The sequence below is a fragment of the Nipponia nippon genome, unplaced genomic scaffold (genome assembly GCF_047370975.1).
Source record: "Nipponia nippon isolate SJK-2023a ecotype South Korea unplaced genomic scaffold, ASM4737097v1 scaffold_21, whole genome shotgun sequence".
Classification (NCBI taxonomy): Eukaryota; Metazoa; Chordata; class Aves; order Pelecaniformes; family Threskiornithidae; genus Nipponia; species Nipponia nippon.
The window spans coordinates 8784020-8810127 of NW_028262338.1; the positions used below are offsets into that span (position 1 = coordinate 8784020).

The 26108-nt window shown below is 41.0% G+C and overlaps 2 protein-coding genes across 8 annotated transcripts in view; one reads left to right on the plus strand and one right to left on the minus strand.

Annotated features, from left to right (window-relative positions):
- Positions 1 to 20264, minus strand: part of FABP6 (fatty acid binding protein 6) — a 44250-nt gene extending 23986 nt beyond the window's left edge. The window contains exon 1 of the mRNA XM_009469428.2: positions 20219 to 20264. Within this exon, the coding sequence (XP_009467703.1) occupies positions 20219 to 20249 (31 nt within the window). The 5' untranslated portion in view covers positions 20250 to 20264. The remainder of the gene's footprint in view (positions 1 to 20218) is intronic.
- Positions 20265 to 21856: 1592 nt separating this feature from the next.
- The window catches only part of PWWP2A (PWWP domain containing 2A), a 30847-nt gene continuing 26595 nt past the window's right edge, over positions 21857 to 26108 (plus strand). For 3 of the 7 annotated variants that reach the window (XM_087760013.1, XM_087760015.1, XM_087760014.1), the window contains exon 1: positions 21857 to 22923. In XM_087760013.1, the coding sequence (XP_087616139.1) occupies positions 22238 to 22923 (686 nt within the window). In that variant the 5' untranslated portion in view covers positions 21857 to 22237. Of the gene's footprint in view, positions 22924 to 23852; positions 23909 to 24931; positions 25106 to 25783; positions 25822 to 26108 lie in introns of those variants that run through there. The other 4 variants (XM_087760018.1, XM_087760019.1, XM_087760016.1 and 1 more) reach the window with 4 other exon arrangements.

Sequence of the window (26108 nt, forward strand, 5' to 3'; positions counted from 1 at the left end):
ATCGGAATGCGAAGCAGTATTTATCTGGTCTATCACTGGTCCAAGCCTGCATCAACCAGCCAATTTGATTTTATTCTGAGGAAAAAAACAATAATGAATATAATTAATCCCTTTTATATTAAATTTGTGCCATAGAGGGAAAAATCCTTTACAATTACAAAAATTTCACTGTACCACGGAGATAAAAACTTAAGAAACCCATTCATACATATGTACGAACCCATGATGAAAAACCAGAGAAATAGCATCAAATTTCCCCAATTACAATGTATTAAAACAGACGTCAGTGTTTTGAACTATAAAATACTACTTTGTTTTAATACAGTGGCTTACACAAGCATTTAAAACTTTCATATTTCATACATGAGACAGTTGCAAAGTCTGTTCTATGCCTGCTAGTACAGGGTAGGCCACGTTATGAAATATGCATTTCATAAATGGGACACTGCCAGGTGAAAAACACTGGGCAAAATTCCAAGGGCTTTACTGCGTACTCGTTCAGTTCTTTGCTGGGCAAACTCCTGTTGAGATCGACGGGAATTTTGCCTGAGCAGAGAACAAGGAACATAATACTCAAAAACAAGCAAACAAACAAATGTATTACAAAAAAGTTGGATTATTAAGAATACAAAAAATGCTACAATATTAAAGTCTAACGTACTACCTATAATTATGTGGTTAGCGAGACTTATGCAATCTCTAGGCTTCGGTTGTGAAAATGTGTTCGTTTTTTTTCTGATTAGTTCCATTCTGTTCAACATTTGATAAGATGCTACTATTGTGTGTGAGCTATCAATGCTTCTTTATTAAAAAATCAAAACAAAATTTCTATTGAAAAAAAGTAATGGATTGGATTTAGGTTTGGAAAAACTTAGTATGCAAATCCTAAAGGAGCAGAATTCGACCTGTCTACAATTTAATGGCAGCACCTCATCAGCTAAGGGTGTCAATGCCAAATGATTTCTGTCTTTACTCATTTCAAGGACCTTAGGAACTTCCTAACTCTTTGCATGAGGGCAACCCTTTGGGGAACGAAAGGAGTTACTCAGAGTAACGCTAAAATTTAATAGGTAGTTTTTCTTCTGGAGCCATCAGTAGTTTAGACATCTAACCTAAAAAAAAAACCCTGTCTTTTTTCAAGTGAAAGTAATTTGATAGCACAAGGCAGCTGAATAACTATATCAATCATGTTATAACAAACACATATCAAATCAGAAGTTGCTCCTAAATGTATTTTCCTCAAAGGTACGGAGGATGCTTTATGATGATTGACTATATTCCAATGATTGAATTTTAATCAATACTGATTTTTACATCTTTGATTCTTCATCTCAGAGAGGATAAGAGATTTTTCTCCTTCCTTCTTCTGTTCCTTCCCCTGCACTGCTAAGACATTTGGCTGCTTTAGCGTTTATGCAGAATCCTAACTGCAACTTCTCCATTATCATTAAGAGATAGCATGATTTAATTCTGTTAATTCCTTTGGGACACAGACCTTTACATTACATTGCACTGTATGATTCACCATGCCTTACTTACTACAGAAATACGTCACTTGACAGGATACATCATGAAATTCAAGTTGCATTTCAGAACATTTTTGTCATTCGTACGGATGCCAAAGCAGAACAAACTGACCACCCCCAGACATATACTAGATCGAAGTACAAGAACTGGTGATGGAACATTCAGTAAACGTAACATCTAACCAACACAGTAATCAATGACAGGGGAGTGAAAGTAATACTAAATGCCAGTGGTGCTCCAACATTAATTATCCAGGCTGCAGGCCTCAAAACCACAAAGAATGAACCTTGTATGAAGTGCAGATTGCTTGGAAGCAGTGTTGCAGTTTCAAATCAGTCTCAATCTTTCCCCCATAATAAACAGAATGACATGGTACACTTCGTTTGTTTTTCTAACAGTTTTCCCCTCTTTTTATTCTATTAGTCAGGTTGAGCCTAAATAGAGAAAACATATAATCTTGCAAAAAAACCCAGTCATTAATATGTCCTTCCTTTTCAGAACGAAGTATCTCTACTGCGGTTTAATTTCTATAGTTTTCAAACTACTATACACTATGCTGGGAAAAATGTATTTTTAAATCAGTTCTCAATGTTTTTGCAGCCTAACTATGCCTACTAGAAGCATAAAGAAAAACAACCACACTTCTAACCAACCATTCCAGTGAACAGAATTAAATTTAGGCTGGCACAGGTATCTTTTCCTAGTAGAGTATGTACTATTCAGCATGGTGGTTTTAGCTGTAGTGGGGAAGGAAGTCCATCTGTTAAAATAAACTGTGCTATACAGCTACATCAGCATATCCTTGGTCCTGCAGACTTGGCCCTTATTCTGTGATAAGCCTCCACATGGGGAATTAGATTAGTACAACTATAGAGAAATGCAGCATAGTTACACCAACATATTTCCTCAAAAGGATGGTGAAATAGTTGTTGAAGGCTTGTATTTTTCTTTTTATTATTTACTGGGGGGTGGGGAGAGTTTCAGTCGGACAACTCTAGAAATAAGGGAATTTGTGTCATAAAAGATGCTAATACTGCATCGTCCTTCATACGTAATTCAAGACATTACTGCTATTACCGCAGTGAAGTAACAGTGTGTGTTTAAACAGTCTGCACTATTTTCATGCATTCTACTACTATTTAAGAATCTGCAGTACCTACTGAGCACCACTATTCAAGTCTCCTTCCCTAAGGCAGGCGTATTACTTTACTTCGCAACTTATTCTCTAGTATTTCAATTAGCCAGTAACAAAAAAACAAACAAAAAAAGAAGTGTGGTGACATTGCGAATTTGCCTAGAAAATACAATGTTATGTGCTTTAATTACAGCATTGAAACTCCGGGCCTACAGATACTGCAAGATACTTTGTAGAAAATACTATACAGCCTCAGTAGATTCCACACTAAGAGTTGATATTAACCAGACAGAGGAAGACAGGACTTTGGTACATGACAAAAACGCAAGCGTTCCTGCTAACTTCAACAATATAAAAATTGGGCTTTTGCAGCTTTGGAAGTCACTTGACCAATGGAAGAACTGCAAAAATCTAAACAACCCCATTCCAGCTTTCTGACAGAGGCACATTCACAAGGTCCTGAATTCAGCCCTGCTGTCAGACTCCGTGGGCTGTGCACAGCTCTGGAGAAAACTGTGTGACATGGGTAAAAACATTCTGTGAGACAACACAGCCTTCCTCCTTAGCTCCTTGTAATGCCCACCACCATAATGCAACAGTTCAAATTTCATTGACGTGCCCTGAAACTCTGCTCAATGTCCCAAAATCGCCTGTCAAAACTTTTCACGGATTCCTGCTAACCAAACAACGCTCTCCGAATACAAAGAAGAGCCCAGTTCCGCACGTTACGCTTTGGCAAAACTTCCACTGACTTCAACTGTCAAGTGGAACACAGACAATATTCACGACAAACAACAAACGCAGGAGCTCAAACGCAAGATCCAGCCACTCTTATCTTACGGAATGCAGCTAAAATGAAAAAACAATGTTTTGCAAATTACCAAGATTAGTTCTAATTACGTTCATTTTTTGCCTTTAGAGTTGCCAATAGATAGATATGCAGAAGTCTTGGCTAAACACAGGCTGAATGACACAGTGGCAGACATGTTATTATACCTTGGCATTTGTAATTTTATGGACTTATTTGTGACAAGACCAAGGAAAATGATTTCTTAGAGTTCCTATTTTGACTGCATCACTCCAAATCTACATTCCCAAAACTTTTGGACAAGCAGCATTTACCATCTTGCAAATTTTTCCACCGATCACCACGTGTCCTTATCATTGACAGGATAATCAAGTCTCTTACGTTAATCATCTCTGACCTGGTTTTGTGGACCAGCTGCCAAGCACTTACCCTGACATAACAAACCACAGTGGTTTATTGATTACAGTATCAGAACCACAGCCTATTTTGTTTTTGGGATGACGGAATGTTTTTTCTATGGCTATAAGGCTTGAGTTAAAGGGAGCCTCTGCATGAGGGCAACACAATTTCCCAACCATTGACAATCAAGCACACCCTTGAAAGATAACAGAGCAAGCTCTTCCCTTGAAGGATTCTTTCTCTTGATGTGCAAACCAACTGCAAATGGTGTTTTCTCAGAGTTCAAAGTTACAAGATAACCTGGTAAGAGCAACTAAAAAGTGACCTGACTTTATCAAAGTGAGTGAATTGCCAAGGATCATGCTGGGTATTGCTGATGAGCTCCGAACAGAAGACAGGCTGAGCCTGAACACTCCATAAATTGATCCTGCCTGGAATTGGATTAGGTAACGGTAAGAAACCATGTGCATCAGATAGGCATAAAATACAGGTGATACACTTTTCCTTGTTTTGAAATACGCTTAGAACAACAGGTTCTACAACTTAAGGTCCACAAGAAAAGAGAACACGAGACACTGACAAGAATAAAGATCTGTAAAAGAACGAACACAACATGATACATTGAAAAGAGCAAAATGGTTTAAGATCTAGAAAGAATTAGAGTGGTCAGAAATGCAGATATCTTAGCAAACAGGATCTAACGTTCACGTTCCCATTTCACTGTGTTAACGACTGAACTCTGCAGTCTTGTGGCCTGACTGTGTCTTTTAAGTGCTCTCACTTCGGGGAGCACTGAAAGTCGCTTCATGCCAGGCATACTTTGCTGTCAATGTGCAGGGGAACGTTTGTGTTCTGAAAGTAGTACAGCATTTTCTCCCTTGTATACTTAATGCTCGCAGGGTTTTAGCAAAGGTAGGTCTGTGTAACTTTAGGCTAACCAAGCCTGGTTAGACAGTGGCACAAATACAAAATTGCGGATGGAATTAAGGCATGTGACATCACAATGTTATAGCACAGCTATCCTTTATTAGGTGACGGAAGCTATTTCCCACCTGAAACTCCAAGTACCACACATTTGTCGATGCAAATGAAGAGCTGTTCAGCACATGGCAGAGAAATGAAGAGATTCTGCAAGATTAACTTCACTGTTAAAGATGAGGTAGGACGACAGCACCCAGCTCCAGCTGCCGAATGCTACGCGCATATCTCTAGGCTACTGACAAGATGGCGACTACATCCTCAGCTACTCCTCGTTTTGGGGGAGGAGGTGAAAGGGGGAAAAGGACCTTAATTCGAATGGCTAAAAATTTGTACTGTCTTCCAAAGAAAGTAAGGACATAAGGACACAACAACTCTCCTTTTCCACCCCACTCCCCAAAAGGATGACTGAGAGCAATCTCTGTAGTTTATTTCTCTATATATTCCCCCTCAATACCTGTGATATTTTAAAATGGATAATAAACTTGTCATTTTTATTAAACAGTAGGGACCATTCATTATTTTTATGAAAAATGCAAAAATAGAGAGAGTAGATAGGGACACACATAGTTTGAGGTACATTTTCAAGATCAGAAGAGCCGAAAATACTTGTCTGTGATGACAGCGTTTCTTGACTTGGTAAACCATGCACGCCAGATGAGGCCTGAGGAAGTAAGAGGGTGGACAAAAGGTAACTCTGTGGAAAGGCAGAAAGAAAAGAGAAACAGACAGATAAAGGAGGAATGAGAACCAATCCTCTAGCAAAATGTTACCAAAATAATTCCGGGAAAAAAATGCCTGGCATTGAGAAATTGCTAACTGCAATTTTTTCTTCTAATTTTAGTCAGAGAACAGAGCATCTGATAAAGAGACGAAATGTGCACATCAGGCACAGAGACATTAGCATACACAAATGGGCCATGACCTCTCCAACTGTTGTTAGTGCTTTTTTGTGTGTGCGTGTTTGCAGACACCATGAGGAACAAATTCATCCTCAGTGTAATCGGATTAAAAAGTCAGCGCAATTATATCAGAAATGAGCATTACCCTGAATATCTTTATATTGATGTGATTACATGGTATGGGAAGATTCCATCTCTGAGTGGCTTTTTCTCCCCCTCACATGAGAACTGCAGACCTCAGTACCAGCTGGGGTTTTTTGGATCGTGGTTTTTTGGTTTTGGTGTTTTGTTTGGTTTGGTTTAACCGAGAGCTTAACTGGATGGCATGGCTAAGCTGTATGCTACGCTTTTCAATACTTTCGTTTGGCCTTTTTAAGCACGGGGGAAAAGCTTGAAAAACTTGGATACCTTGTGATTTACGCCACACCCCTCCTCTTTGAACAGTTTCAAAACCGTATCACAAGAGAGGCAGAAAGAACCAAGTTAGTGTGGAATTCTAGGCTCCACAGTGTCTCCATTTTATGACTTTCAAAACATCAGAGAGATGGCAGATAGCAAACTCAAAGGAAGATCCAATTACAAAATATACCAGTTATGAATGGCATGTGGACAGTAAGACAAGGATGTGAGACAAAAGTTACTCACTCTTATTCAGGGAAACTGTGAAGTCAAGGTGACTTCAAGAAGGACTGCCAATTATAAGCCCACTTTTTAAATCTACCTAGAAAATCCCAAAACAAATCTGTTCTATTTTGTTGACCTTACTGCAGTGCTTAGCTCTGATTCGTAGCCCATCCATACGTAATTGTTGTGTGTAAAGCAGTGTCTAGCTGGAAAACACATTTGCCTTCACCAGCCATTTTACTGCAACATATCCAATTAGTCATGTAAACCAATTAGCAAGAAAGCTGAATGTGTCAATAACTCTTAATTTAAGGAGAGAAATTAATTTGAAATTTATGGAATAACTAGATGCATCTGAAAGACTAATTATCTGGTTACTGTGTCTTTGTCAAGGATAACATTTAGCACTTGCATGGAACTTTTCATCCTCAAGTTGTTTGTAAACATTCACTGTAATTAAACCACATTATACTTCTGTGAATGAAATGCCATTGTCCATAACTCACAGCCAGCAAAGCTGAGGCTACAAATAAGTGGCAAAGGACACGGTGTCAGAGATGTGTCGGCAGCTGCTTGCTTCAGCTTGGGAAGTACAATGGTTCCAAACAATTACTAGTCAATTCTATTTCCTCTATTGTCCCATCTTCTTAAGCTCTTGTCAGCACAAAAACCTAAATGACAATAGACTACATAGGATTCCCATTTCTGTAAGTAATTAAGGTCAGTATTTTGCCATTCCTGTTATTCCTATTTGACATGAGATTTATCTCCAGGGACCACAGGTAAGGAAAAGCCACACCTCAACAGCTGCAAGTTCTCTTGATCTTGGGGTCAACAGAGCTTGTTTACAGATGTAGAACAACCTCAGAAACACTACTGTGTTTCCACAACCAAAGAACAAAAGAGTGGCTCTGACGTATTAAGGCAAAAGAGACTTTTGCCATTTGCTCAGAAGATTTCTATGAGAAATTCTAAATTAATTACCACGCTAACTTACCTGTACTTGAGTTCAGGCCTCCCAGTTTATCCTAGCTCCAGTGATAATGTCACCAATGCATTACGGGCATGTCAGTAGCATACGCGTTTCAACCCACAATCTACACCAAACCAACTAATTCTTGAACAACATAGCCATTAATTTGAGATGGGTATTTTTGCATGGAGGCAGGCAGGGATCGGGATAGGAACAACATTGCAGTTATAATACGGCCTGGAGGGTAAAATGTAACACACTTAAATTTGATACAAATAGTCTTTCTGGTACTGCAGGAAAATCTGCATAGTTATTTGTGTTACAGTGGCAGGTAAAGGTTACAACCAGGGTTGGGTCCAAATGTTTCATGCTCCATACAAACATGTAAAGAGACCTCCATGTATCTAGCAATCTGCATTTTTGAAAGTACTTTAATCGGAAGGAAAATAAAAAAAATAAAACCAACAACAAAACAAACAAAGAAAAAACCTTGGGCAATATACTGCCCAAATAAATGTTTCCATCTCTGTACCCGTTTGGTAGCTTCTGTCAAATCAGAGCGGCGGGCATCTGTGGAGCAGCCCTGGAGCTCAAAGGGTAGGTGCCATACATTACCGGGGAAGAGAGCAACGCTGCTGCCTGCTTGTGCTGTGCGCTTCCATGGAAAACAACAGCTAATAGTTCATGTAATTCATACACAAGTACATAGAAAATATTGCAGAAAAGACAAGACTCGGGAACAATTTCACAGGTAAAACAGACTGGTGCCTAAGTTTCTTCTCATTCAAATAGTGGTAATATTAAATAGCTAGCATGCTCCTAGAAATAAGGGGACAAGGGAACAGGTCAGAAAAAACAAACAAACAAAACTGGGAAACGCTCAGAAGCCCCAACAGGCTCTTTTACTTCAAATGCCAGTCCTGCCTTAGGCATTTTTTTGTCCTTTCAACTTTTGAAACACTAGACACATAAGTTATTTCTTCTGAAGATGCTGCAGTAACCAGGAGATTTCTTGACTTGAATCAAGCAAGAAATAATTTCCAGAATAATTTCCAGAACAGGATTTGGGAGGTCATACTGTTGGGAACAACTTTATAGTACAAAAGCTCGGGTATCTATTTATACTGAACTCATTGCTGTGGTAAGTCAACTCACAGTAAGAGGTATCTGATCCTAAAGAGCACACATGTATCTGTAATTTTATCTTTTGTGCATTTAACATCTGATAAAATATTCTACTTTTAGAGTCCTGCAAAGCAAATGATCCGTACATCCACAAAATAAGTTTCTTTACAGCACCAGTATGTTCCATCCCTGCCAGAGGATTTATTGATCTGTGGGCCTGTCCATATGTTGAGATGGATGCAGCTGCATGTTTGTCCTGCTTTCCTGAACTGGGCAACGGTTGGGCATAAACCAATGTCAATCCACTACCTTTTAGACATGTTAACATACAACTGCCTTTGCAGGAAAAGAGCTGTCCCCTTGCAAGGCCCTCAATTAACGTACCTAGGCTAAGCTAATGCGACACCATCTAAGCGTGTCTATATAGACATGCTCTGTCAACAGTCCCCTACTGACTGGCTCCGTGTCCTGAAGAAGAGGCATCTTCTCAGATGCAGACAGTTGTCTGAACGGAAATAGATAGTGATCTTCAACTCGTTTTCTGTAATCAGGCAATGTTCATAATCTTGGTATACAATAAACAGTTCTAGGCTGAATTCAGATCTGCCGTAAGACACACATTCCCGTGTAAAATCTTCCTGCACTGATGTTACTGCAGCTGCCCACTGATCATTTTGCTTTGATCTTAGCTCTTAACTGAAGGCTAGCGGACAAGTCAGTGCGGCAGACTGAATCAAGTATTAATTTAAGACAATCATCCTGCTCTTCCCTCCTCCTTTCTCTCCCTCTTTTAAAGAATGTAGATTATGTAAGTCAGTGTTCTGTAAAGCACTTTAAGAGCCAGTAATTGTAACAAGCAATTTAAGTGCCAGCTCAACACAATATTTAAAGGAGGAAAGATAATTACTAATAGCACTAAAAATTAAAAATAATTGTATAAAAGGGACAGTGTGAATAAACAGCTCAAGAATTAAGCAAAAAGCTAAATATACTTGAGACACCGTGGTCAAATTATTTTCATTTAGAAAAATATTATCTTGTTCAATGATTTTCCTGTATATTATTCATAGATGGCTAAGAGAAATATTTATGACAAAAGGAACAAGACAGAACAAAAGCTTAGATGAAATAAGAGCTATTAATGAGGAAGAGGTACAACTGCAGAAATAAAAGGATTCCATTTAATTGTCAGAAATGAGCTGGGTCTTTGATGCTCAGCAGACATGAACCGTAGTGATCCATTTAAGAGAGCTACTCTTACTTAGGCCTGCTGAGCAGCTGCCTCCAGCAGTTACAGGAACATGGTGGTGTTTACACCACTGTCAATGATTTGCCAGGTGACTATGGAGGAAAAACAGTTCTAAATTTTCAAAATTACCATTTGCTTTGGACATCGAGGATTTTCACCAACTGATTTAAGGTCTGTTTTCAAAGGCCCTAAATGCCTATAAAGACATTCGAGTACATGGGTTTAATTCCTACGTGAAGGAAGGAGGTGTTCATCCATCACACCTTAGGATACATTTTGTATTTTGATGTCAGTGCTTTTAACAGAGGGACATCAAATGTCTCTTATCTGCTGTGTACTCAATGCACTAACATTTATGAAGGGGAAGTAATTAGAGAATTTATTCATTTGCTTTTTCATGTAACAAAAAAACCCCAACACTCATCTTTAAAGGAAGGTGTATCCTGTTTCACTTGGCAAACAAGCATGTTGCATATAATTTAAAGGTAAATGTTCATGTATTTTATACTAACTACGTAATACCATACATAGCAATGCATGTGTTCAACACCAAAAATAATTTTGGGGAAAGGTTTAGGAAAGGCACAGAAAATCCTGAGAAACTTTTCAACAGTACTTTCACTTAGTGCAATTTGGTCCCTTCCAAACAAAAGCATTTTAAAACTGTTATGATCAAACACAAACAACTTCCAGCAGCTTAACAAATTGCAACTAATCAGCTGAAGCACTGCATGAGACACTGGATTTCAGTCCTCTGTCACGAAATCAATAACAATAGCTTACACAGCAGTAAAATACAGCCCCTTGTGAGGACCTGTAGAAGGGCTTTCTCTTGTAGAAGAGAAACAATGTTTAAAGTAACCGTGTTCTACCTCACCCTTGGAGTGGATTCACATAGGCTCCTGCAGGAACTTGGGTTACACTGGGCAATGTGTTAAAGCAGTGTTACTTAATTATACGCCCATATAATTTACAAGTTAGTTTACAAGACCCAAATGAATTAGGTAGTATACGGGCTTAGTAAAAAAAAGAAATGGAAATCAAAAGGGGCAAGTAAAACTCTCAATCATCTTTTCAACTTGCTTATAAAAGTGGTTTTTTCCCCACCTTAGTTCAGTCATAAGACAAAAGAAAACATCTTCAATACTCAGTCTTGCATTAGCTAAGAAAGAAAAACAACGTGAGTTATGTCCTTCTGAAAACATTTCCTTTCCACTTCCACATGAGTGATTTCCCTCCCCAACATATATGCAACAGTAGGTAATTGACTGATTGCCCATCTTCTCACAAAATCAAGCATAATCCAGCTTGTAAGTAACAGTTCTGGCTACCCTATCCAAATAGGACACTTTTTCCCTATCTTTGCTCCTTTTTTATTTCATTAAACACAAATTTGAGTATAGATGTACTCCACTTCAGATTTCAAAAGGACAGTGAACCTACATATTTTTTTACCTGCAGCAGGATAGAATTCTTCAGAAACAATGAAAATAATTATTTAACATCAAATCAACACTCTGAAAACAACTGATATTAAACCAAAATACTCAGTGAAGAATCCTAAACAACAGATATGATGTCAGATATTTTAAAACAAGAGTAATATAATAATATGCAGAATCCCCTGTTAAATTGTAACAATTAGTACTTGTAATTGGAAGTCTAATGTTTCAGCCAAATACCAACTATTTTTTTATTATTGCTTTTTCCAGGTACCCTAACATTCAATACAATTTCTTCTCCCAAAACACAGGTGACCATCAGTAAATAGTAAATACGGTTTTCAGAAGTGCTGCCCAAATACTTCCAGCTCCCATTTTATGGTGCAAAGAAATACAGTTGCTGTGCTCATCCCACATGAAAATCATGCTGGATGTGACCTGATAAAGACAACCAAACCTGCAAACTGTTAAAAAACTACTGATGAGCTAAAAGGGATTTGAAAGATTTGGTTTACTTGGAAATTTCCAGGAAATATTTGTATACTGTATTTTCCTGCTGTTCTCTTTATATAAGACTTAAAATACTCATCTTTCATAGTTCTAACATTTTTAATTCATATTAAACATATTACTGCCACATATTTGACTAATACATATTGCCTTGTTTATTTGCCACAAACATTCCAAGGAGCTTTCTCACAAACAGCATGCTTAAATAATTAAAGGAGACTGAACAGAAATGAATGGATCAAGATGATGTATTCATAGATAAAATAATTGTATTTGCACCTTAATTTAAAAACAAAAAAATAAGAAAAGACAGTAGTTGCATGACTAAGAACAGAAGAGTCAGGCAACACCAAAAGTGAGTTTGCATACACATCTTTTGTCCCTTAATATGCATTTGTTCAGATAGCATTTAAGTACCTGGTTGCATTTTTCAGTACCGTATCACTCATTTTTCATACCTTTAGCTATACAAATTTCTCCACTTCCAAGGAGATATTCTGAAACTCGCTTACATACAAAATATTCATAAGATATATTGCATTACTTGAAATATAATTTGTGAACATTTAATTGCGCTGCAATTTTATTTTGCCAACTGGAATGACTGAGACTTATAGCTACAGAGTGTTTGGCTTTTGATAAATTAACCATTCTTTCATTTCCATTTATTCCCTTAATACTTTTCAGACAGAAATCTAGAAATCTCTCCCATTGGTGTCCCAAAGTAAAGCTGGAGAACTAGAGCTTACAACGTAAATTCTTACACAATCTTAGTTACAAATAGCCCCTTTCCTCCTAAAGAATAACTAAATGGCCATGCATAACACACAGAATTCATTAAATTAGACATTCTTGACTGGAACTCAGGACCTAAGGAAGGAGGACACGGATCCTAAGAAACTGGTTTATGTTGCTCAAGGTCTAAAGCAACATCAAATCTCGCACAACCTGCCATTTTTACAAATGAATCTCTGGGTGATTCAGAAGTATCCTAGTGGTTCTAAAAAACATCGTTATCGTGGCTTGATGCAGTACCTGTCACAAGATAAAAGAGGACATGATGGCAGGGAATTAAAGCCAAAAAGAAGCTTCTAAACCTTCGCCTCAGATGGGAAAGTCACTAAAACCCAACCCTGTTCCAGAGCAGAACTTGACGCATTTCAACCACAACTCAATACCTAAGGCTACTGCACGCAGTTTAACTTGGGGGGGGGGGGGGGGGGAACCCAACACACAAACCACACCACACCACCACAGAAAAGAAAATATCCAAGTCATCAAGACTAATATCCTAACTCTGAGGAAAAGTAACAGAACTTCAGTTGCGTGTTTTACACTTCAAGTCAAAGACAGTACCTCCAGGAACACTCCAAGGGCTACTCCCCAATCCCTATTCTGGAACAGCTTCCTTGAAGGAATGATTTTCTTCATTCTTGGACAATTACTTTAAAAATACAGAGACAAAAGTGAGTTTAGTCCTAGAGCAGATCTTCAGGTTCAAAGAGAGCCAATGAGAGGATGAAACCTCAAGCTAAGGCTACGTAACATACCGGTATTAGCAGTGACTGACCCTTACAACAAATTCTGGAATCGTTTCTCCTGCTACGCAAAGTAAAAGAAGTAACTCGGCAATTATAACTGGCACAGCTGCAGGGCTCTCCACACTGACAGCTGTGGCACCAATAAGCATCAAGGGCATTTCTACTGGTGCTAGGGCAGCTTGAAGAGATTATGCCACAGCAGCAAGGGTATCTGTGAAGGATAGTCACGGTTAAAAACTGCACTATGAAAATTACAAGTTGCATGGCAAGGCCTCACTTTGGAAAGCCTTACTCAATCAGAACAGAGTATCCATAAAGGGAATTGTTCTGTACTAGTTTCTGTGAGCAAACTCTTCTGCTATGTGAGCCATTACTCAGTGTAAGATGCCGATTTAGCACTGATTCAGGAAAGACTGTTACTGACTCAATTAGTAAATCAGGAGTATTCTGTAGGGATCTCCCACTCAAATTCAGGTAAGGGCCAGTCCTGCTTGCCATGTCAGGACCGTATTTCAATGAGTAACTGACACACACTGTGCCATAAACTTCACTGCAAAACATATAAACAAGGAATGAAAAAAACTTAGAAAGTTTTCTCTTCAATCTACAGTTGAAGGGGTAAAGATTTAGAGAATACAGAACAGGTATCTATTAACTAATTACTGGTCAAAGGAGGTGGTATCATCACAGATCATTAAGGAGGGAAGAAGCTGGAATCTAACAGCCACAGGGGAGATCTTTAAAAGAGTGACAGTGTAAATTCTTAAATTAACATGGGAGACAAAACTAAACAACCTCTCTGCTAAATCAAGCTTTCAGCAACCCTATGGATTCTGAAAGCCATGACTGTGTTTTAGAGCCATAAGTTATACCTAAAGACAAAGTAATCTGAAGAACTACAGCAGAACTGCACAAGTAAATGTCTACATAAGACACAACGAAACGCCTAGCAAGACACAGTTGCTTTTCCATCCATTAGAAATATTTAGGCATTTTGAGAACACGCATGACTTTCCTATAAAAATTCATAACCTTGAAACTGAAATATAAGTTTTTACTTGCAAAAATCCGCAGTTGTGAATAGACATGTGATCAAGGTGCAAAAGCAGCAGCCAGCTATTGTAGAAAGGAGCATGTACAAATATTCATGACAAGTCAGAAAAATTAAAATGTGTACGTTACAGTTCAGTCACAAAATTAGAAATAACTGACCATATCCAAATATACAAAGACTTGCATTCCCACAGGAAAGAACACCACTGTATAGACTACTTGAAGCAAATGGTTTCCTTTACATTAGATTTTTTTATACCACCTTATATTTATGCCAAAACAATGTGAGACTCTGGCTAGAAGATCATCTAAAACTTGACTAATAATATATCCTATTCTGTTCACTACAAATCATAGACAGGGAAATCTTTAAACAGGCAGAAAGAAAAAAAAAAATAACACCTGAAGGAAACCAGTTTTCTGTTTCCCTAGATCTTAAATTCAGTAACATAGTCCCCAAGCGCGCTGCTCTTGGCACTAACAGAGTCGTCCAAAGAGAATACGCTAGCTACAGTTCTGCTCTTTGCAAAACACATTCTTTTAAAACAGGAAAATTAAACTTCCCTAAAACCATCAAGGAAAATTAATCAAAAATTGTTGAGGAAGAACGCTTCTGTAAGTAATACTGAAGTCTGTTTAGAAAACGTACATAAGTAATTTTATTCCTGAATAGAGTCAGAAATTGCATTGTATTTCATGTAAGCCCTGAAAACATAAATGTTGTTTTAGCCACAAAATTATTCAGAGAGCCTAAGGCCTTTATGCTTTCAAAAATACTTAGCCTTAGCACTCAAAATTAAGACAAAATGGATGCCTCAACCGATTGGTCACTTACTGCCCAAGCAGACACTTGTTAACATTTGTAGAACCTTCCTTTCCTCTTGAGAATACGGCAGTACAGGTGATAATCACAATTTCAATGTTTAAACTGTGAAGCTAGAGTACCCATATAGTCAAAAGGGCAGATGGGTCTTCCGAGATCACTTCAGAGCCACCTTAGCATCCCTTTCTGAACCACTGTCCTGAGAGCGATCCCTTTCTTTACTAACAGAGCTCCTAAACTGGCCATTTCATCTAGGCACTTAAATCAGCTCATGTCAATACCTTCCTCTATAGCTAAACAACAATTGAAAATGAACTTTCTTAGTCATTTAGGCCCACATTAACCAATTAGCATCTCCCAGACTGAATCCACCTGGTCTATCAGAGCCTGCCACGCTTGATGAAGAGGTGGTCAGATGGGCTGCCAGCCCATCATGAGGTTTGTAGCTCCAGCAAGAAGGAACTGGAGTATTTCATACCCGACTGCGACACAAGGCAGCTCGTGTGCTGACAGAGCGGCGTCCTAGCCCAACCGCCTCTCGTAGGTACACTGATACTCCTCTGGCCCACAGCACTATAAAGGCTGAATTGTCCTGACAATAGTTTTGAAAAGGACACCCTGCAAGCTCTGCTCTTTGATGCCTTGGTCACATTTTAGACTAATTTTGATTTACTGAGTCTCCAAGACTCAATAAAATTGATGGATCTAGCTGGGCATTACAAAATTGTATCATATAAATGAATGAATTCATTCCACATCCACAACTTTTAATACTGATAATAAGTAACTGTGGAAGTAGGACTAGCATATATGTGTGGGAAAAGGACTCGCACTCTATCTACTAAGAATTAGTTATAATCAATAAATTAATCATTTAATAACAATGATCATGGTTTGAGAAACACTATAGACCTAATTTTTAATGCATGATGAATTTATTTTTATTTATACTAAAATAATGAAAGATCTTTTATTAAAAGACAGTTATAATGTATGCACACAAAACTAGAGATAAGGTTTCAGATGCCGAAATATGGAACAACAATAGTATTAGCGATTTTGTGCCTTCAAAGTTGCTTTGTTTTATCCAAATGGAAAGATATGTGGAGATACAACGTGGATACCACCAGTACCTACAGATGTACAAAATTCAGAAGATAGCAGAAATCAGTCACATTACAAGACAGGAAGTAATTTCAGATTCACATTTGTTTAAAATTATAAAATAAATGTGAGACGTCATCAGTGAGCTAGTGCCAGTGCTTTGCCCCAAGGGCTCATTTATAGTTGCAATTTTTTTTAAGCAACTCCAACTATGGTAATTGATTTAAATCAGTTCTCCATATGGACATTAGGTAAAGCCCCAATTGTTGACTTCATATCTGGCTCACAAGAAGTTTAGCATATAATTAACTTTTCAAATTGCACAGTAGACTTCTGGGGCACGTGTGCATGCAGCGAGATTTTACAAATCCTTTAATGATCATTCGTAAACCTAACAAAATGAGCTCTACGTTCATAAGGCTACAAAAATCAGTTACCATACATTACAGGAATGACTGATTATTTTCTCCTCCCATACCAATTTTCTGTAATAAATCAATAATGAAGTTTCAAAACAGCTTAAATGCAGTTAACAATTGTTTTAAGAGCATTACTTTCCTGTTATAGAAGCAGTAAGTCTGCAGCATACAATCAAGACCCAATCTTCACTTTCTATTTGTTTGCTTATATTCCTTTGCATTGCTTACATACATTTGCTTTCATTGGTTACACTTTTTACATAGGAAAGCCTTGAAAATGTCACAACAATAGCAGATCATGCCTTGCAAACACTGAATAATGTTAAAACGGCTTTATTAACACAGCATAAAACTGTGGTCCCTAAACCTTGACTTGCGGAGGTTTTTGTGAGACCCTCAGACCTTCCTCAGGGTCACAGGAAATTGTTATCACTACAGCAGTCACAGGAAGCTATTGCCACCACGATTCAGACTGATGCAGGGAGAAAAGTATGATGTTTCCTGTAGTACACTATTTCTCAGTGTTGTTACTGAAGAGCCAGCAAAGACTGGAGCTATTGGATGTATATAAACCACAATCTCTTTAATATGTGGAGTCACAAAGTCTCAGCTAGATTGTTAGAACTTCAAATTGTAAACCTCTAATCTGAAATTCTTATGTTCCAGTCTAGACATTAGGAAAAATATCTGCTATCCTACCAAGACACTATAACCACTCCCTATAAATCCACACACTCGTTTAGAGCTTTCATATGCCTACACTAAGACAGATCAGTTGCAGCATGAGCAGGCGTAGCGAACTTATACATATCCAGCTAGCTTGGATACCAATAACACCACGAATTCCAGCTAAAAGGCAATTACCAGGGTACGGCCCATTCTGGAGACTGCTGTCACAGTTTCACTGTTATTGGTAGCTACATTAGCTTCAAGAAAGCTGAGTATTTGTAGATATGCTGCAATCATGCACTTTGGCTTCCCTGCAACCTTGATTATGTTCTGTTTATGTATATTGTTCCATTACAACCTTGCATTTTGGGTTGGCTCTTTCATGGTAGTGCACTTTATGGAACTCGATGCCCAGAGAACGATGTTACCACCGTACATCACCTTAAACTATACACGCTCTAACCCAAGGCACTTATTAACTGAAACACACATACATGCTGTGACTATTCACAGACTTCAAGATTTTTCTATTCATAGTTAGGTCAGTGCAATAATACATTTTGGTCACGACAGAACAAATCAGTATCGCTAATACTGAGCGGCACAGGCCTTTAAACAGTCAAGTCTGCCAGACCCGATCCTTATCGCGTCCCAGCTTACACACACAGAAACAATTCTTTCACCCATGTACACCCATGCATACAGTCATATCTATTTCTTACAGGCATCGTGCAACCGCATCACATCCGTTCACTCGCTCAACGCAAACTTACTACCACATCTTCAGCTACCCAGCCTGCCAATATGTTGTTAACGCATCTTCATAGAGGTTTGCATTTTTCCTGCCTTCAAATTAATCATTTTATTCCCTCCAATTGTATCAGTTCCTCTCTGAAATTCATAGTTTCTTCTTTCTACTTCTGTCCTTTCTGCCACTTGCTGAACACGTGAAGAAGACTCGTTTTAATCTACAGAAAGTGTGTTAGTGCAATTTGTTTCATTAACTTCATTCATTTTATTTTGGCAGTTTCTAAAGGTTCCAGGAGAGAAACGAGGCCCCAGTTGCCAATCACTATGCAAACCAGCCACAGAAAGACAAACCCTGTCCTAACGAGATTACAGGCTAGGTTTAAAATAAACAGAAATTAAATAGCGATCAAAGGAATTTGGGATGGAAAAAAATTATATAGCGAGCACTTTTTTGTTAAGCTTACAAGTTTCATCCTGTATCTACATGCCTGCTGTTATACTTCCATTTAAGGGTTACCTACGGTATCCTATTTCTGTTGGCCATTAGAGTGGTATATAAACGTTCTTATTTACCTCTTTTTAAAAGCACATATAGCACCTTTCAACATCCAAATGATACTGCAAAAGAGCTGTTTACATTCTACTTTAAGACCCCCCCAGTAGTTTAAACTGCTTGGGTCAAGCACGTAATCTCCTCTGTTATTGCAATGAAACATTTCAGAGCGTTAACAAGCCATGCACCCGGATTTGTTTCCTATGCTTAGCATAAGGATTGCTGGGGACTCCAGTAGATGTAAAAGATGACAGTTAGCATTTTAATGGTAACTGTCTGCCATAAGGAACACCTGCTGAAAAGCAAGGTGGATTTCAGTAACCATTAACCTCGCTGAAGGCTTGCAAGAGGAAATCTTCCATTTTACGCCCATCCTCTACATAAGTCTGAACTTAACATAACAAAAAGCCTGCTGGGCTGAGCTATTGGATCTTAATGCCCCATCAGCTCAAAGGCTGAGCAGTCTCTTTGTATTAGTTGGTAATTTCTTGTAGGCTCAGAATTTACTGCCATCCTTCTATGCCATGGCACAGCAGCACCAGAGAAATGAACTGTGGCTAACTGAACTGACCGGCTAGCACGATTAAAATCGCCAACCGTACAAAGTATCTACACAAGCCATGCTGTTTTATAGCAAGGACCATGACAGTTCTGGCCTCCCCTGCGTGAAAGCTGTCTGGCAACTTCGCTTTTGCAAACTTTTATCTGAGTGCAAGTGTTCATAAGCTTTTGATATACAGTACTCAGTCTTCTGAGTAAAAAATAAAAAAACAATTTAAAAAAAAATAGAATGGAGTATATGACAATACATATCCCTGTACCTTGCCAGCCCTTCTAGCTAATGTGATGCCTTTTCCTCACAGTATTAGTCTTGGGATGAACAAATAGATTACTACCGGTGTAAGACAGTAATAAGGAAAACAGCATTTGAACAGATGATCGTTCCTCTAGCGCACAGAACAGTCCTGCACATGCAGAGTATGGCTTGGTCTATTGTTGAAATACAGTTGGAGTACCTCCAAGCACAGTGAAATTCTTTGCGTAGGAGAGCAACGTAAAAACAGTTCTGGTGTTACGGATGAGCCATCTTTGCTAATATGTTTCTTTAATCTGTCCTAGGACTCACCTGAATAAGGTAAAAAGTTTCTGGGAAACAATCTTCATTTTCTACATGTCATATGTTGTCATAATCGCACAGAACAAAAATAATGAGAGAAAAGAACAGCAGAGTTCTCCTTCCACTCCCACGACCATTTCTTTTATACTAGGCTTCAAGATGAGAACTCTTTACGAATCGTTTGCAACTTCTATGAACCTTCCAGAGCCACTATTGCATTCTCCTTGGCAGAACATACAGAAAAACCCGAAACCTCAGATCTGAATTAAAACTGAAATTGCACAGGGATAGCTTTGAAATGAAGGTAACTCAGTAGGAACACAAATCTTCTCATTATTCTCCAGAATTCTGGCAAAGAACACATTCAGCCTTAGGGGCACCTAGACAGTTGCCATCTTTCAAAGTATTATGGCCTCAGGATACGGAATACAGATCTTTTACAAATATGGTCTAACAAAATTGTTTCAAAATTATTTAGGAAGTAATACTAATGGTAGGTAGTTTTGGAAAAGCTTACCAAATCTGATTTCTTTTAAGCCACAGATCATATGCTGAATCCATCTGCTGTTTCTCTGTGATACAGACTGACAAAGCTGCAAGCATGGCTGGAAAAAAATAAATTTGTAATTCAGTATCTACTACTCCTTCCCCAATAAACACATTCTATTCTACCCACCCACACGACCAAACCATTGATTTAACAGATATGGTGGTAAAACATACAAGAATTTATTAAGCAGTTTTATCTTCAGCAAATTCTTTGAACTATTTCTAACGTGTTTGTCTCTAGAAACATGTCTAGCTGTTCTTCCTGATGTTCCCATATGTTCCTTACACACTTTACACCACCAATAATGCAAACATTACGTTCACCATGCAAAGTAAACCACTACCAGATACAAAAGGAAGAGTCTTTATGTCTGGTACATTAAGTCAAACCACTATGATCAGGACAACAGAGTAGTTAATCACACCTTTACTACTTACTTAAATCCTATAGCTAGCAGCTTGCAATATCATGTTTTACTTGCATACAGTTACGCATAACTTTTTGCTGTTACAGAAGACATGTAACATGTCCTCATTTATTATTACTAAAAAAAAATTCTTTGCATTACTATAGTCCTTTAACTACGTATAACTCACTTCTACAATGAAGAGAAAAAAGGTGAGTGTAGTACCAGGCCTTAAATCTGATTGAGGATTTTTTTTTCTCATCCTTCTTGCAAAAAATTTGTTAGATCTTCATGCCTGTTATTTATAAGTTTTTTACCTGACAATCCAGGGTGTAGCTCTGTTTCTATTGTAAGCATATGGTTGCTAGCAACTTTGAAGTCTGCCAATAAAAGTCACTAACATGAAAGAAAAGGAATACTTTAAAGAAAATCTTACAGATTTGGCTTGTTACTTTTCAGCAAATGTCATCTGATGCTGAACAGTATCTCTCTCATAATAACACTAGGAAGAATGAAACCAGTCACGCTTTAAGATCACTGTTGTCTATGTCTCCAGTTGCTCCTACTTTTCCTTCTCATCTGTCCTTCCTTCTAACAAATCCCTCCTTTCTACAAAGGACTCGGCTTCCCAAAATACAAAATGATGCATATAGCAGACTAAAACCTTTCATTTTTCATTAATTTTTCCTTAGGAAATACAAGGTTTCCTAGCTGGGGGGGAAAAATGCCCACACGGTAGCAACTATTGATCCCACAGGAAGAAAAATGACCGATTCAGAACGCCTTAAGGGAAAACGTTAACTCTTTTTCTCCCCTTTTCAACACTGCGCTTTTCACCTTTATCCGATGTACCTAATTCACGCTACTTAATCTTTTAAAATGTTGCTTTATTTCACAAAAGACACCAGGCCCTCTGCCTTCCTCACATTTTCCCTCTCCCCAGCGACCCGCCCGCTCACCACACTGCTCCCCTCAGTAAGGGCCCAGCTCGCCCCCACAGCACGGGGGCGGGTGGCGCCACAGACCGGCAGCACCCGCCCCTGCGGCGCGGTAGGAGCTGGGGGGCAGCGGCGGCCTCTCCCCCGGGGGCGCCGCTGCAGGGCGGGCTACCCCCGAGGGCCCCCACCGCCGGGCCCGCCATCTTCCCCGCCTCCCGCCCTCGCCCGGCAGCGCGCGTGCCGGCCACCGCACGGCCCCTGCCTCGCGCCGCCCTGACAGACGTTTGGCGCCGCCAATTAGCAGCCTCCCGCGGGAGCGGCTCCTCCTGCCGCCAATGAGACGGCGGGGCAGCGCTAGAGGCCCAGCCCCTCTAATTTGTAACGGCCTGTAAAGCACTAAGCCACACCCCTTCTTCCTCTTCCCGACTCTTCATTGAATGAAGTCCCCGCTGGCCAACGAGAAGTTCCCGCTGGGCTTGACGGACTACTCCGCTCTCCAGTAGACGTAGAAAACTGCACCGCGCCCTCCAATAGGCTGCCGGATGCGAGCCTGGGGGCGGGCTCTCCCTCCCAGGCGGGCGGGGAAGGCCGCGGTTATCGATCCCGCTGCTGGAGGGAGGCGGTGGTGAAGCAGCAGAGAAAATGGCGGCTATGGCTGCGGAGGCGGCGGCGACTGCCGCGGTGCCGGGCGATGGGGGGGCCGGCGAGGCCGAGCCCGAGATGGAGCCTATTCCGGGCAGCGAGGCTGGCGCGGACCCTCTCCCTGCCGTCACCGAGGCCGTGGAGTCGGTGGTGCCCGATGGGGAGGAGGCCGACGGGGCGAAGGCTGCTCCCGGCGAGGCCGAGGAGCCGCCGCCTGTGCAGCTCGCCCGGAGCCCGGCCGGGACTCGGGAGCCGGAAGCCGAGAGGACAGAGAAGCTGCCGCCCGGCGCCCCGCAGGCGGGCTCGCCCCAGGCCGAGCACCGGGCAGCGCCGAGCCCGGAGTGCGAGGAGGAGCCGCAGCCCTGCCCGCCGCCTGCTGGGCACCCTGAACTTCCCGAGGAGGAGCCGCAGCCCTGCCCGCCGGCTACTGGGGGCTCCGCGGAGCCGGAGCCCGGGGAGGAGCCGTCCCGGCCGGAGGAGGAGGAGCCGGATGCTGCTGGTGCCGCCGCCGTCGAGCCGAAGTCCCCGGCGCCCGTGGCTCCGGCCGGCGGGGAGGCGGAGGCGCCGCTGCTGCCGGGCTCCGAGGTGCGGGTCACCCTGGATCACATCATCGAGGACGCCCTGGTGGTCTCGTTCCGGCTGGGAGAGAAGCTTTTCTCCGGGGTCCTCATGGACCTCTCTAAAAGGTGAGATCCCACGGGGGAGCCGTCCCCAGCCCCCGCCCCGCGGCGAGGGCAGCGGGCTCGCCCGCAGCCGCCTGCCCCCGGCGCCGCTCCTGCCCTCTGGGGAGGCCTCCTGGGCTCGCCCCGCGGCGGGAGCGGCCTGGGCAGGGGCCGAGGGGCGCGACGGCAGCAGCCTCCCCTCTCCCCCCTTCGCCCTGCGGGGCCGGAGCCGAGGGTCCGCCTGGGGGCACGGGGCTCCTGCCCCCGCCTCCTCCCCCGGGAAGGGAGGCGGCAGCTGAGGGGCATCCTCCTCCGCCCCGGCCCTTCTCGCCGGGGGTGGGGGCAGCGCGGCGGGGCGGGCAGGGCCCCCTCCTGCCCGCCCGCCCCCGGCCTCAGGGCCCGTCCCGCGGCGCGGGCTGCGAGCGGCGGCCGGCGGCTGTCCGGCCGCCCGCTTTGTAGCGCTGACCCGCACAAAAGTAGTCCCGAGTGGGAAGGAGAAGACGGGGGAGCCGGGAGAGGGGCGAGCGCATGGGCACGTCCTTCCGACTCGGTGGGCGTCCAGGCCGGGCCGCCAGCATCCCCGTCTGCCGGGGAAGGAGGACCCGAGCTACAGATGCTGGCACTTATTCCAGCCTTTGTACAAACGTGCAGACCGAGAGGTCTGTTTTTCCTGTTGTGTCTTATATTGCCTAGGTAACCTTATTTTTCAGTACATATTATTTTTCAGAATAATGGTTTTCAAGCCAGGCTATTACAGTCCTGAAGAACAGTTATTAGTACTGATTGCTCCTTGTATGCAATGAATGGGGTGAAGTTTAATGGTTCTTAAATACCCTTTTTGTTGGGGGGGGGGGGGAGCTGTTATGTATCACAAAATAACGTAAAGCCTTATCAGACTGTGACGTCTGGGGGTTGTTTTTTTCATTGCCTTCCTATAGCAAGAGGTCTCGGGAGGCCAGAGGTCGTCAGTGATACTGTATATCTTAAACAATCTGGCTACTATTTACAGGTGAAAATACCTCTTCCTCTTACTGCTTGTTTTCTAGACAGATAAGGACTATGCAAGTGCATGAGAGAAAAGTGAAATTTGACCAGGGTTATTTTTTAAAATCATTAGTATGCAAAAAATGTAGCGCTTTTTTTCCCCCAAATTTAAGCTGCATGTGTGGTCATATGTCTTTATCACTCCCTTTTACATTACTAGTAGGTCTTTAATAACCTCCTGTAATATCAATATTGTTAATGCTTTCTAAAAGGAAAGGTATTAGGGACCAGCACTTTTGTCCTGGGCCTAGCTTCTTGGTTTTTGAAACAGAAGGCCTTTTCTGAAACCCAAGTTCGGGATCATATCATGGAAGTAAGTTTTAAATTTGTCCATTCTTGTGGTTTGAAATGCTAAGTTATCAGTTTGTCTTTTGAAGCCAAGTACTAAAATGTGATCTGCAAACTGTCCTCACTTCTAGTGGGAAATACTAAATGTCTCAAAGCAGGCCCGAAGGCATTACGACTTAAGTTGTAGTGCTAGTTAACATCGATTCTTTTGTAGCTCTGAAGTTATACCAGCAAAATTATATTGTTGCCCTGGTTAGCAGGGTGGCAAAGCACATGCTTCTGTGCTTCTAGGGGTCTGTATGTGCGAAGGAGGAAATTATCAGCTTCTCCCTTGCTCCTGAAAGATCATATCTTACTAAAACACACATTGACCACAAACATCCCCTCATTTGCCTGAGGTTTTCTTGTGCAGTGAAGATCCTTCTCTTACACAGCAGATCTACTGCAGCCCTTTGCAATAAAGGTCATCTGTAGCAGGCAAGCTGTCTGCTGCTTTTGCATTGCGGCTTCAGCAGAAGCATGCATCGTAATTTCCTCTGTTTTTAAGCGCAGGCCCTGGGGCAAGTCTTCGCGCTAAGAACTGTGGAAAAGTGATACATGAAGCCTTGTGCAATTACTCCCAGATTCTCTTATGCAGTGGAACCACTTATTCCTTTATCTCCATTCATATGATCTTGGACTTCTTCAGAGGTGCTTGTTACATGGGAATCCAGAAGGTGAAATTTAAATTCTAAAAGCCAAGCTCTTTGGAGTGCCTGGACAAGAAGAACTGAGTTTCTAGACATAAGGTCTATAATATTTGGCTGGTGACAAGTAAATATTTGTAGATGAATACCAGTGTCTGTTCAAATGTCTCAGAGCAGGAAATGCTGTGGTAAGTGAACTCTAATAATAGTCCAAGAACTTGCTACCTGTAAGAAATTGAAGCATTATCAGAAAACAGGTGTTACATGGATGTCCAAGATTTAAATTTTATTCTAGACTTTATCACTTCGGTGGTAAGTGACTGAATGATAGTACTGTTTAGGTATCAGCTTTTCTTTATATCTGTTTATTTTTGTTTTGTGTAGCAGCACCTGGACTTGTAGAACATTAACATTTTTCGTGAGCTTCCTTCTCTGTCTGTGGCAGGACCCGGAATTCTTACAAGTTTTTCCACTGGACTGGAAAAAAAAAAAAAGGGAAAAAAAAAAAAAAAAAGAAGGAAGGATAGGGTTAAGTCAAACCCACCTAAATTCCAGCATGCATTTTACATGAAAACACTGGGATTTCTAGGATGGAAGATGGGTGGTTACGGAAAGCTGTCTCCACTAGCTGATTCAAGTGCATGGGAATAATCTTATAAACTTTCCTAATGCAAAGGGGATCAATATCTTAAGACTGCCAGTTCTTATTTAATAAAAGTGAAATTTTGTATTAGAATTTGCTCATTCAATAGCTTCAAAAAGTGGCTGATGTGTTCACTGCACGTGCTAATACTGTTTTCATCATGTACTGGGAAGCAAATAATTCCTAGTCCTTTTTGGATCTTAATTTCTGCTTTCCCCTCCAGGGTAATGAAGGTGTTACTTCTGTACAGTACTAAGAAGAGTAAGTTTTAATGACTGTTTTAAAAACCTGTCCACTGGACTCTCTTTAGCCTTCTCAAGTCATGTTCTGAATTACTTGAACTTCCAGGTGAAAGAAAAGCAAAAATGTCCCTGTATATTTCTGGTTTTAAAGGGGTTTTTGTTGGTTTTGGGGTTTTTTCCCTTTTTTTTTTCCTAATTCTGTTTCCATTGTTGAAATGATGCACTGGCTTTGCATTTTGTTCTTGTGGACTTTGATATGAAGTCAGTGGTGTTTGTATTAAAGGTCTGATTTCCTCTTCCTCTCCT